This window comes from Apostichopus japonicus, chromosome 22 (assembly GCF_037975245.1).
Source record: "Apostichopus japonicus isolate 1M-3 chromosome 22, ASM3797524v1, whole genome shotgun sequence".
Lineage (NCBI taxonomy): Eukaryota > Metazoa > Echinodermata > Holothuroidea > Aspidochirotida > Stichopodidae > Apostichopus > Apostichopus japonicus.
In genome coordinates, this window is record NC_092582.1 from 21,465,691 (window position 1) to 21,479,928 (window position 14,238).

The 14,238-nt window shown below is 39.0% G+C and overlaps 1 protein-coding gene across 3 annotated transcripts; it reads left to right on the forward strand.

The window, feature by feature from the left end:
- Positions 1-8: 8 nt before the first annotated feature.
- On the forward strand, positions 9-12,188 carry LOC139963747 (zinc finger protein 532-like). Of its 3 annotated transcripts, none has more exons than XM_071964856.1 (3): positions 9-145; positions 5,965-6,087; positions 8,459-12,188. In XM_071964856.1, the coding sequence occupies exons 2-3, from the start codon at positions 5,988-5,990 to the stop codon at positions 11,062-11,064; spliced, it is 2,706 nt and encodes a 901-aa protein (XP_071820957.1). In that variant the 5' UTR covers positions 9-145; positions 5,965-5,987; the 3' UTR covers positions 11,065-12,188. The 3 variants fall into 3 exon arrangements, with proteins under 3 accessions (XP_071820957.1, XP_071820958.1, XP_071820956.1); XM_071964857.1 differs by having other exon boundaries at positions 15-152; positions 5,967-6,087; XM_071964855.1 differs by lacking the exon at positions 9-145 and adding an exon at positions 4,510-4,661 and having other exon boundaries at positions 5,967-6,087.
- The last annotated feature ends 2,050 nt before the right edge of the window (positions 12,189-14,238 follow it).

The following is a 14,238-nucleotide window of genomic DNA, read 5'->3' on the forward strand; positions in this document are numbered from 1 at the left end:
TGGTGCTAGGCATGGGCATTAGAAAAAGTGTTTCATTTCTGATGTGCGAAGGATCGGAGCTAGGTCCGTGCTTTATTCCCTCACTTTGCCTCCAGCCTGACAAGCGCCGTGGAAGACATAGACTACTGTATTACGACTAGCCCAAAGTTAAGGTTAAAATTTAATCAGAAAAGTGGATAGTTGGGCTAAGTTTGACCTTAAGTTGGAGTAATTAGAAGCGAGCCTAACACAGTAATCCTAGGTTGTGCTAAGACTATACCCTAGCACTGGCTTAATAAATCATGAGAGCAATTACAATACTGTAGATGAAAATATGCGAAAGTTGCAGGCTACATGTTATTGTTAGTGACCATTGGATGCTCAAAAACCAATTGTTGATATAGGCTAGGCATAGGCTTGGATATTTCATTATATTGCATTGAGAAGATGTGGTGCAACAAAGTCCTAGCCTAAACAGACTCATTCACTCAGTTTCTTGGATACATTATTGTGGGTCATTCTGTATCAAATCCTGGATGGCTGCTGCTGGACCGTCTCCAAAACTTACCATCATCCTCACTTCATGATTATAGAGCACTGAATAAACATATTCTGAAAATTTCGGTTGCTTTGCTTCAAAATTGGCCAATTTATCATGCCACAGTGGCATTTTTTTCTTGACTTTTGAGGTCTGATTTCTCAGCAACTAAGCATCCTAATACCTTCCTATTACAGATTCTATATCCTGTAGAAATGAAAGATTAAAAAAAGTATGGTCACCTTTTAAGTGCCAAAATATTCAAGTTTGGTATTATTTCTAAAAAAATGAGCTATTTAAAGTGATAAATTGCTCCTAAACTAGAACTTGGGATATATTCTTTCAGAGGTCATTATATCCAGTTCAAATAATACATAATAATGATAACATGGCTTTCCTGTCATATATTTGTAATTTTTTTTGGGTGGGGGGGGGCCGGGTTTTACTTTAAATATAAGTGTAAATTAGTTCTTAGAATTAACTGAACAAATTTCAGGGTCAAGCTTTTCTCAATATTAATTAATGAGGTTGTAAAGTTGCACTAATGTTCAAAAGAAGTAGTCTTTGACAGCTATGCAATATAACTCAAAACATGTCACATTGAAAAAGTCTCAATATTTTTTCTAGAAAAGATACAATACCACCCTGTCTGTACAAAAATTTCAGGTTGGTATATTTTTAAACAAAAATAAATCCTCAAAGTCTGGGAAATTTACAAAAAACATTTTTGCCTGATTTGCTATTCCACACTTTTTTTAGCCTGGATATTGTACTCAAAGGCATATTCGGTATGTAACTGTAGTACAAGAAGCCTATTATTGTGGGTATAGAGGTCATAGGTCGTTTGAGTTCACCAAAGGTCAAATTGCCAAAAAACCATGTTTTACACAATATTTCAACAAGGACAGATGTCATATTTAGTATGTTGATGTATCCATCACATTTAGTACAAGAAGCCTGTTGTTGAGGTCAATGGTCATTTCAGGACAGCTGCCTGCATGTATCATTGTGAATATTTTCTCGCACACTGCTTTTCACTGTATTACTAAGATCAGGAATGCTGCACCGGCTTGTGAAGTGTCATTTCCTGCAATCTGGGGGTCTTTTGGGCGATTTTTTTTCTTGCACGCAACGCGCCAACCTACGGTGGCGCTCCGCTTGTATGTACTTCATTTCCCATACAGACCCCTTGCGGGGCCACTGAAATTTGCCGCTCTGGCACGAAACCCTGGATATGCCACAGGAGCTTGTAGGCTCATGCGGCCCCTCCTTTATCATAATCATTCGAGGCGGCCCTCCTCATCAAAAGGTTGGACAACCCTGTGTTACATCATCGAAACCACAATGCATTTTTAGCTCATACCAGCATGCTGGTGTGAGCTATTGTTACAGTGCGGCGTCTATCACTCTATCCGTCAACAATTGGTAAAACCGCTCCCACTCACACAGTGTTTGATGGAATTTCATGAAACTTGGACCATTGGACAACAAGGACCATTGGGTATAGGGCCATCAGAGATGGTCCGAAATTTGGGGTCAATGGTCGCAAGTGGGCGGTTATGGGCCATTTTGTGGAAATACGCAAAATGCTTCTTCTCCTACAGATTCCATGGTACATTGTTGAGGGTTTGTCACGATAGTACTATTGAAGTTTTACCTTCAGGGTGTTCATGAATTTGAGATCAAAGATCAACTAGGGGTCTTTTGTGGCCTGGGCCGCTGCCCTATATTTTCAAATTGCTCCTGTTCGTACAGTTTTTGGCCAGTTATAATGAAACTTGGTCACAACGTTCCTCGGGATGAGGGTTATGAGGGGTGTTCGGAAAATTGAGGTCAAATGTCATTTAGGGGGTCATCAGGGGTCATTCTTTGTAATATTTTCAAATATCTCAATCTCCTCAAGATTTTTATGGATCATATTCAAAGTTGAACTGATGATTGTTGGATTGTGTATGAATAAGATGATGCTTAATAATTTTTGGTCAAAAGTTAATTAATTACAATTAATCCCCATTGTTTAAAAAAATCTGAGCCTTCACCTTTTGCCAAAGCTCCTTTCATTTGTCTCCCAGTTTCTGCAGTGTTTGTTTACATTTGTGGTTAAGCTCTGCAGCGGCTACTAGTGGAGTTAAAGCAGGATTGGGAGTTGTATTAACTGTTAAACTGTAAGCATGAGAGCCCTATAGCCAATCAGCACTTGCCGATTCTTAGAAGTCTTTGAGCCTGAGGTATGTAGGCAGCCAGCCAAAATTTTGGCAAGGAGTGCTGCAGGTCTGCTCAGGTAGAGGGGAGAAAGTTTAATAGGGTAGGTCAGTGGTATTGTTTGAGAGAGTGGGTAAAACAGCATTTAAAGGGGGAAAATAGGAATTATAGCAAGTGGTGTGGCCAGTATTCTGCTAACGGAGGGTGGGGGGTATCCCTCATGGGCCTGCAAAATTGGTGGAATCTGAAAAATGGCCTGAAATTTGGTGGGCCATAAAGTTTTGTGGGCCCTACATTTTTAAGCTCGAAAAGGTATAAGCTTCTGCACCATTGGTGCTCTAGTTGCAATCTGGTTATACTATGCCACTAAATAGACTTTTTCAACATGATAACTGATTCCTGGTACCTTCCTTTATGTGTTGTCGTATTAGTCAATAGATAATTTTCTTCATTTTGGTGTGCAGAAGTTCATGAATACTAAAATGTATGTCTTACGTACTACAATATGAATATCTTTAGGCATCGGAACCACTAAGCTTTTTTGGTTTTCTGGTTGAAGTCTCGTTTGCCTATTTATCACAGAGCATGGTGGTCATGACAAACTCCTCTGCTCCAACCCTACTAATTTGGTCTTACACTCCCCACATATCTCTCTGCACTTCATTAAAATTATTTGATGCCTGTATCTCCTGATAACTAATTTCCTCTACTAACAGATACAACTGATGCCAAAGGGTGAGGGGAATGTATGTGGCCAGTTTAATCGTTTCTTTTGTTAGTCAGCTTGAAGGATTTTTGCAGCTTTATTATGTGTCAATGTCAGTCTCAGGTCATACTGTATCTCTGGACCTTGTTCTTTGATGCTATGTAGATCTCTCTGACAGCTTTAAGGATCCACAGTTTTCATGCATGAGGTTTTGTGATCTGTTTGCTGAAACATTCTCCTACTGTAGAAAGTGTTCCTCTTATTGTCACTGTAGCATAAGGTGACCATATGCAATTTTTATAGGAAATCCTGGGACATGATATCGATATTCATGTCTCAGTAATTAACATAGGGGGAACATTTCCGGGGACTCTGTTAAACAGGAGATTATCTCAAGGAATGAGGATGTCTGACCACTGTGTAGTTGAATTAGCCTGAGCGTGGTCAAGTTTCTGTATTTATAAATGAGATGGGATTGATATACAGGAGTATGTGTTAAAATTATTTAGGGTTATTATTTTGGCAGACTTTGTGTTATAATGATCTCTCTTCCATGATCTATAGGCCTGGTATACCAATCAGAGATGCCTTTATTATGCAATTGTTATAATGTTTGTACACAGGTATATACATGTATATATCCATGGCCATGTCACACCCCACTGCAAACAGATTACAATTGTTATTGTACCATAATTTTGTACATGGTTTGACTGATACCCTAACATTGAGCTCAACTCTATTTGTATTTGCAATCTCTACCAATTCCACACCGCAGTGTTTGACTGCAGCTAGTAACCGTTCAGTATTTCCTTGTGTGGCTAGATCATCTTGTACAATACAAATTAAGTGTACTAATAGTGCACACAGTGGCCTAACACTATTCAATGCCAATCACACTGCAATTGATGTTCACCATTGTTCATTATCAGCCACAGTGATCCTTTGCTATATATATTGTCAGAGTACAGAACTGTCAATAACAAAGCATTTTCTTGGGTAATTCAAAATCACTATTTTATTTTGTGCATTCCAGATTCATTCATGTAGAAAGGTTTATTTACTTCCCAACAAAAAGAAGAATGGTTGGATATAATATTGAAATAGTGGAAGAGGCTGTAATATTACCCAGCATTCCTTGCTGTTCCCATGACCCTTCAGTTTAGTTGTGTTGCATTCACATCTAGAAGGATATAATACATGAGTTAACTAGGAGATGAGGTTTGAGTATACAGGGTAGGCATTCTCAATTGTTCATTCTTTCAATTTGCCCACTTTCTTAGAGGTTAATTATGCAGTAGTTCTTTCTAAGTTTAAATTATCATACATTATAGCTGCACATGCATGGCCATGTAATATATTAACATAGTGCAATGTTATTCTTAGTTCATTTTATATTTAGTGTACTATAACCATTAGTCAATGGTTTGGTTAATTAGTTGAGCAGTATTTTGGATATATAGTTAACAAAGCTGTCCTGTTGCTTAATATATACGGTAGAAGTAAAGCATAATATGTGGATCAAACTAGCCTACCCATCACATTTTCATGCATACATGTAGTTCCATGTATGCGTGCTCCCATACTACGCAATAGTCAAATACCTCTTGTGGAATCTACTACAGTTGATCCATAGGCTCTTTCATTCAACTGGTCATAATTATTGCATACAAATTTAAGGATGTTGAAAGTACTCAAAAGTGCATCTCTGGTCCTGCATATTTAGGCCCTATATTCCTAGCCATTGAAAATTTGTTATTTCAATTTCCGAAATGTCTGATACAAGTGAGTGGCCTTAAAGGCTTTGAAGACTCGCCCCAAACCGTGTGCCGCCATCTGAAAAAGTTAACTTTCCGTTGCTTGCAAATTATGTTTTCTTCTTATCGCTACAAAATGCAGACAGTAATGGAACGTGATACCTTGTTATCTTTTATCTAGACCTGAGATGTCCACGCTGCTACAGTATGTACACTGTACGCGTTGTGGGTATTGACCGTAGTTGTCTACATGTACAGTATTGACTGTACGCTAGTGTCTACATACCGACAGTAGCAAGCTATGTGTATTTTCTGGGATCGATGGTGGAGTCTACCACTTCTGTTACACCTCTTACGAAACTAGGTCAGATTACCAGCATTAGACGTTTCTTTTGCGCGAGTCTTCACACCCTTTAAACAAAATGAAGGATATTTTCTGAATCTTTAGGCCAAAACCACTTGGTAATAGCTTTCTCAAACTTCTGATAGTGGAATTTGTACATGTTACATCTTGCAACAGCAGAGTTAGTATAATTTCATGTTGGCAGTGGAAATGAAAGACTATTTGTTTTCATAATATACTTCATGTATCCACAGGGGGAGAATGATATGGTATTCCTACATAAAGTGATAAATAATATAGGAAATTTTTTAAATTTTGAAGGATTGTTAGAATTGTTTAGATGTTTTTGAAAATTGTATTGTTATAGAGGGAGAAAGTGGTCACATAGCCCAACAGTCCCTAGAATTTGCAAGATCATTTTAATTATTTCCTCTCTTGCAGGTTGCAACCTTGACACCCACGATGTCTGAAGACGGAGAGTTTGACGATCTGTTAGCGGCATTTAACATTCCTCTTGCTGATGGACAGAGCAATAAGTCTAAGCAGACTTCAGCTGCGACAGGTAATTGACAAACTTACATTTAATGTGACAATTAATCAACCAAAAACAGTGTTACTGAATTATGCATAGCAGCAAAGTAAAGCCGATTGAATTATGAATTTATGATGGTCATGGACATGCTGAAGATCTTGAAAGCTAGTAGATTAGACTCATCTTACGAGTAGCTAATGTCCGTAACTTTCTTGTAAATGTTCAACCTGGTGTGAGCTTTAAGTCACACATTACAGTTAATGATGTGTAGACCTGTAAAGTGTGATGTTCCTGGCTGATTTGTTAAGTTGCTTCTTTTTTTGGTGATTTTTTTCTCCAACTTTACTTTAAACTCTTGTAGAATGTATAGTTTCGGGGAAGTGATAAATTTATGACAATCAGAGTTTCATTACATCATATACCAATCATACTTAACCATATGATATTGACAAACCATTTTTAAGTGGTAAAACTTTGGATTGAGAAATGTTTTCTGTGAGTGTTCAGTTTTCCTTCACATAGATGCTCTAGTTTTTAATTTGATTTTGGGACCATACCACATTCATGTCATTAAACGATAGCAATGCAACAAAGCCCTTTCAATTGGAAAGTCATAAGTTAATGCTATTAGGGACTTGCAAGGATGCAAATGTCACAGTAAAGAACATACAATTCTGGTTTGGGAAAAGAGTATCAAGATTATTTCTGAACGTTCAAGTTGCTAATGACCATGCATGCCAATTTTATGTAAGCAGGGGATGTGAACCTCTAATATTTGCAGGAAGGGTTACAATAATTTAGTAGTCTCAACTGTGCACTTGTACTCAAACATAAAAACTTAACAGTAGAAGAAAACCGGGGAAAAAAAACAAAATAAGAGAAACTGAAAGGAAATGATCAATGAATAAAAAACAAATATAGGAAAATGAAAGGAAATGATAAAAATACACAACAAAACATTAACCAGGTTAAGCTCTGGTTACACTAACAATTTCCCTTTGAACAATTAAAAGACACCCAACCCCCCCCCCCCCAGCCTCCTCTTTGCCTTTCACTAGATTCACTGTTCTTGAATCATTCTTTTTGCAACCAAACGAGTGTTGCTTTTGAAAGCAAAACTTCAACGCTTATCTCTGAAAATATTAAAGTGGCCCTGTTGGAGAGTTCTGTAGGTAGTGTAACGTTGACCAGTGCCTCCCGAAGTCCAGCTGCTTGAACTAATAAAAATCTTTAACACATATCAAGACAAAAATCGGAGAAGAGGTTGATGACTGGTTGATCTCTTATTTTTTGATTTATTAAGTCGATCTTTGATTCACTGGCATATGAATTTACCACAGATTATGGCATTGACAGACTTTACAGAGACTTTGATAAGCAGTTAATAGAAATGATACAGGAACTTTCTGTACACTTAAGCAGTAACACAGTTAAGCACTTAGGAAGTTACGCAGTTAGGTAGTTACACAGTTACGCAGTTACGCACTTACGCAGTTACATTAACTCGTGGAGGCATACAAGATATTTTGTTGGGACTCACTTAACAACAGGCTTAAAGACTTAACCAGTTTAGATTCCTAACTAAAACATCTCTTTTCGAGATCACAACCGAACCAGTACGTGGGTAAATGTATTTACAGTTGAAGGATAATACTAGCGTTTGTTGAGCCTCCTAGTGAAGTCGAAATTACAATTATCGAACCCCTATAGAAAGTGACAACGAATATGATGTCTTAAAAATACACCCTAGTTTCTTGTTACTTAAATGTGCACTTAGCGCAACGATAGTTTTCCTAGAATTCCCTAGTGGTACGAACAATATCCCGCGCCACCCCAAAGATACCCGATTTTATCTTTCTTAAGACAAACAATTAAACCTAGAAGTCATGCCCAGCACATAATCGTGTGATAGAACAAATATACCAGTGAAGTGGTAGTAACTTACAGAAAATAGGCGTTCTCTCAGTTCTCTCTCTGTCAGAGGCCAATCTCGGAATACCTCGTGAGCGTGGTGAGCTAAAACTAATAAAACAATCTGCGCTACCACTAACAAGGGGAACATCTCAAAATTCGGGTGCTGATTCAGCAAGGTTTATAAACAAACAGGGGTACGATTTTCATTGGCTGTCCCCACCTGCAACTCGCAAAAGCTCTACACATGTTTTTGGAGAGGGGCCATCGACGGGTAGAACTGAGGGAACGCTCATTCTACACATATTTTGGGAGAGGGGCCATCGACGGGTAGAACTGAGGGAACACTCAATCCTAAACGAAAATATTACAATACAATTTACTTAAAGGGATACATTTCCATTACAGTAGTATAAAATGTTGCCAGCTATAGTACCAGTAGTATAAGCATATCTATGAATACATTTAATTTATCTTTTTTTTTGGGTAGATTTGATGTCGCCTAAGAAGTTGGCACTGAACGGTAACGCCTCTACTTGTGAAAAGACCGATATCGAGACTGAGGATGATGAAGGCTGGATTATTGATGAGGGCGATGCATCTCAACCAGCAAACACATCAGAAGATCAAGATCACCACACAAAAAATGGTGAAAACAGTAACGATAACTTGATAAAAGGACGAAGGAAGCAAAATTATCCCAAGTTGAGTACGACGATTATTAAGCCAGTGATACCTGCTAGTTTAACACCAATGCAGGGCTGGAGAGCTACTGGTAACCCAGTTCAGACTCACTCCGACAGGCAAAATGACAATCTCTGTAGTCCTTCATTGCACGCCAATGCATCAGTAAATGTTGCGCGTACACACATGAACACTTCACCTCAAAGTACAGTCAGTACTCACAACAATTTGACATCCAATGTATCTATTCCTAAAAGCAACTTGATGCCTAGCAACACTCGCGTTTCTACTCAGTCGGATCAAATAGTGATGCCTGTCATTGATCCCTCGTCTGTTGTTAGCACAGCAGTTTCTCAGTCCAGAATACTGAAACCAGCATCCAATAATAATAATAATAGCCCACTGGTATATGCAAAGCTAAAACCAAAGGTTGACACAGATACTATTGGATCACAGTCGGTTTGTAAACTGATTAATCTTCAAACTGCTTCTATCTATAAGCCAGCTGTGCATTTGTCTGCATACAAGGAATACGATGCTCCGGTCGAGGGCTATAACTGTAAAGCTTGTGGTTACCGTTTCCTTTCCGAGAGGAGTCTCTTGGCTCATTTACAGCGCCCTAGTTTGCTCATCAAGTACCTTTGTGACATTTGCTGTTCTCAGCGCTCATTCTACAACAAGTGTTCCCTTTGGACACACATATTATCTCATACTAAGAATGCATACAAGAATCTGGACAAGTTTGCCCGAACCATTACTGTGAAGCCCATATCGAGAAAGCAATTTTTGAGTTACAACTTTGGGGCAAGTTGTCCACTGACACTTCAGGACTATGAAGCCACACGTGATGAAAAAGTCAATTGCCCTGCATGTTCCGAGAAATTGCAGGGGTCCGTCTCTGACCATTTAGGACGATTTGACAACGCTAACATGTCGGAATGCCGCACATGTAAACGTCTGTTAAAGAACCCTTGTGAGAGACAGTTACACAAAGATGTGCATGATAAAGGCAGATATTGCCCAGGCTGTGGAGTTGAGCACATGAACTTAAAGGAGTATTATCAGCATGGTAAGTCTGGTAGCTGTCTCTACTGGCTTTCCTCGCCAATACTAGTCTGTTGGATATGTTGCTCATCCTTTTACCATCTGGACCTCTTCATGAGACACATCTGCAACCACCATTCTCTCTCTTACTACAAGTGCACTCACTGTCAGTTAGCGTTTCGAAACTTCAACGCCCTCAATCTTCATCTGACCAAGGATCATTCAACAATGAAGGAGTCTCCAGGTAAACCATTTCAGCGAAGGATTCTAAAGTGCCCTCTCTGCAAGAATGTATTTTCGAACCCGGAGGCAATTTTCACACACTTCAGAAATTCTCACAGGAGTTACGTGTTTGAGAGGATTAAGAGGGTGGCGTATCGATGTTCCCTCTGTCCTAATCCACGGAACTTTGTAGACAGGTACGGGCTGCTATCACATTTGAAGACAGCTCACACAGGATGTGGAAATCCTGTGATATGTGATTTGTGTGGGAAAGATGCTTTTTCTTCTGTGTTAGCACTGAGGGGACATCGTCTGGCATGCTTACAAGCAACCTGGCAAGTGGAGCAGCATGTTATCAACAGTGAGGACAGACAGAAGACGTCGATAGCATCTTTACCAACCAAAACCAAGCGAGTCCTTCAATGTTCACTGTGTCCTTCATCTAATAAGGTATTTTACTCCTCGGTGGCAGGATATAAGAGTCATTTTACAAGTGCTCATAGTGGAGTCACTCCACTACCAGTAGAGGTTGATCTTGTCACAACCAGCTCTAACCCTTCCAAGCCAGGCTCAAATATGCAAGTGAACCCTTCAGTGGTTCCCACTCCGAAGGCTGTTTCAACAGGATCCTCCAAGCGTTCAATTATCGATGTGAATGCACCAAGTAAAGATCAACAGGAATCAAAGAAGATCAAACTGACCCCCAAAGTGCACCGGTCCTGCATCAAGTGCGGATTTAACTCTGTTGACTGGGACAAGTTTGTTGCGCACATCAAAACCCACAAGGAGAACTCGGCCCACGTACAATGCCAAGAATGCGGTCTCTGTTTTCGTTCCCAGATAGCTGTCGCTCGGCACATGGCCATGAAGCACCTGATCCAAACACCGATAGAACCGATCGCGATGCCAAAGTTTTCCCCTGTTGTTAGATCACCGGTCAAACATAAATCACCAAAGGAAGAGATTCCTCCACCAAAGGTAACACTGACACCAAAGGTTAAATCTGAAGCTGCAACGATGGAGTGCACTGTGTGTTACAGATTGTTCACAACAGATGTTCTACTGAGGAATCACATGAGAACTCACGGTATGGCTTTCATTCGTAGTTCCAAGAGATCGAGCGCCCCGAAAGTTGAAGCAGTGTGAAATTAACTTTAATCCAGTGACTCATGCATTATAAATAGTTCCAGGTTAAAGTTGATCATTTTGTCAGCTATCAAATACACTTCAATTATGTAGCACGTACACAAAGGTGAGAGTTATTAGTTGGTAACAGTTTGTGGTAGCTGAAGGAGATGTTTATTACCTTTGGTGAGTATATTCTTACTATGTGGCAGTGCAAAGAAAGAAGAAAGAGTACCATATCTTAGGAAGCAAGTCAAGATCAGTGTATAGCCTATATAGTCTTTCCATTCATCAATTATGTTTGATGTATGTTAGATATACTTTATGCTTTACACATACTACAGATTCCTGTAGCAACTAGTTGTGTGATATATGTGTGAGTTACATTGTGTTATTTCCACAGACTCCAGATACCTAGCACCTGGCTCTGTGTGATTTATGTTAATTGTGTAATTTACATAGACTACAGATGTCCAGAAACTGGTTGTGTGATGGATGTTTTTTACATTATGTAATTTATGCAGAATACAGATACCTATCAACTGGTTCTATGTTAAGGTTGTTACATGATGTAAACTAACAGACTACAGATTCCTAGCAGCTGCTTCTTTGTCATGTACTATTTGATGTAATCTTTCATGATTTGAAACTATTTACTTCTCTTTGGTTTTTTATTTCATATTTACAAGGTAGAATGTAGACAGAAAATCAATGAATGAATCAATGCCTTCATCATCATCAGGCCATGTTAAGAGCTTCAGTATTTTACAATCATTATTTGCAAAACCCTTATCCATTGCATATGTGGCTCGAAGATGTCACATTTAGATTTGCTCAGTCTTCGACCTTGTGTGCAAAGAACAAAAATCAGTGAAACTTACCTTGGCTGTTTGAGGGAAGTCGTTCACCACAGTTATCCATACCACATAGGTCATTGGTGAATTTACTAATATTTTGGTAGAATTGCAGAGTTGGGGGAGGGGGGGGGGCATGGGTGGAAGAAGATGGTCACCAGTTGATATAGTACAAGGTACAGTAGTAGTGTTGCTATAGCCTGCAGTACCTTTGTAAAAATATCAATTAATGTTGTGATACTTTTCCTTTTTTTACTTTTACTTGAGTTTTGAAATACAAGTTCAAATCAATTTTGTTTTTTTGTACTTGTATTCTATTGCATTTGCTTCTGTTCCTCGGTACAGTTTAATTTAGCATATAACCAGTTCTTTTGTGTCGAGGGTAGTATGGGGTCAGCCTTTGTGGGTGTGACACCTTGGCTTGTATAAACACTAACTCAAAAAGCAAGGGTTGGATGAAGTTCATATTTTCATATGGATCCACTGAAAACCTCTTCTTTCTTGTGGAGGTCAAAGGTCACTTGAGGTTAACAGAGTCTGAGAACCTTGTGAACATGAAAACTCAAGAAGTACATCTCGGTTGAAGTTCATGCTTCGTATGCATGTCAACCATGGTGCGTGCAAGAACCCTGTCTGCAATTAATATCAAAGGTCATGTGATATCAACATAGGTCATTCTAAAATAAACTTATAAATGGGATAAATTACAAAGTGCATCTTGGTTCAACTTCATATTTTGCATTGCTTGGTGAGTACTCTGCATGTAGACCCACTTTAGTGGGTACAGGAACTCTTGTTGGTGTCTGTGGAAGTTGAAAGCCAAAGGTCAAAGCCTGAAATTGTAAACATGATAACTGAAAGTTTACCTTAGTAAAACTTAATCCTTCGTATGTAGATGCTCAGCACAGCATTGCTATTGAAATCGGTAGTGGTCGAAGGTCAACAGATTTCAAATACTGAAAATGGTATCAGTGTGATAAGCACACAATAAAAGCTTGGATGAACTTCGTACTTGACATCGTAGGTCCATCTTGGTGCAAGAACCTTAATTGCTGATCACTGTAATGACCAATGCTTGAAAATCATGTTTGCTTGTGCTACTGTTGAATTTTTTCACACAATCAGTGGCAAGGAATCCCTACGTCAGTTGGCTTTTGGTTTATTTGGCCCTTGCCAAAAGGGCACCCTGCGATGGTGTGTATGTGATGCTTTTGGCTTGTAAACATGATAACTTAAATTAACTCGATACTTGAGGTAAAAGGTGTAAAGCTTTTAATAACATCTGCTATTATGACATAGCACGTCACGTACTTAGTCCATTGCCTGAAGTATGGCAAGGTTTATCTGGCAAAAGGTTAGCAATTCAAAAATACATATCTAGAGTTCTGGAATTTTTGAGACAGGGTTTCAACTATGCAAACTAGAGTATTTTTCGCACAAAAATCAAATGTAAAGCTGCTCAATTGGGGCCCACAATGTTATCATCCTGAGATATATTCTCTGTTATATCTTAAACTGTTAAATATTGCCCTTCTTGCTTAAGCCTTGTACTCCAAAGTTCTTTAAAAGGTGTAGTTGGTGCACTCACAACGTGAAGAGGAAGATTCTGAATGCACAGGCATTCATTTCTTTTGTGGCACTACAAATTGGAAGGTTACTTGAAATGTAGGAACCTGAATTTGTGGTGAAGTGAAAATTTTCCTGTTTGGCTCTCCATGGGTTTCTCTCATTTTTTGGAAACAGATGCTGGATGGAGTTGCCTAATTTGCATATCCTCTGTACAGCTGTAGTTTTCAGTGTGCATATGCTACAGTACTTTCTATGACATTTACGGGTCATTTTCTTAGTGTTTTTGAGTATCTAGTAGATGATTAAATTGTATTATACACACTACGTAGGGTACTGCTGCTTTTGCTTCGAAGTCAGTAGAGTCTTATATATATTTTACACTAAATTATTAAGTCAGAGTCACCAGCTGGGGCAAGGCTCTTTGTCCTTCTGCTGACCAAGATCCAGTTTAACATAGTGGACCCATGACTTCCAGCTCTGCTGAAGAATAAAGTTCATGGTAGAAACCAGATATATTATTGGTTTCCTGTTGTGTGTGTTTGACAGATGCTGGCTATCCCTTTTATATTAATACTGGGTCGAGACTGTTCTTACCTTTTTGATGACCAGTAAATAAACTGATTTAACTCTACACCACTGAGGTGTGCTGTATGCTGTATATCATACCATTAGGGCACCTTCCACACCCCCCCCCCCTTTGGTGATTAAACTCTACACCACTGAGGTGTGCTGTATATCATAGCATTATGGCACCTTCCACACACCCCCCCCT

Excerpts from the sequence above, each read along its gene's own strand:
- LOC139963747 (XM_071964856.1), top strand. The coding sequence starts at position 5,988 with ATGTCTGAAGACGGAGAGTTTGACGATCTGTTAGCGGCATTTAACATT. Across the intron at positions 6,088-8,458 it reads GCAGACTTCAGCTGCGACAG|ATTTGATGTCGCCTAAGAAG; the intron begins GTAATTGACAAA and ends TTTTTTGGGTAG.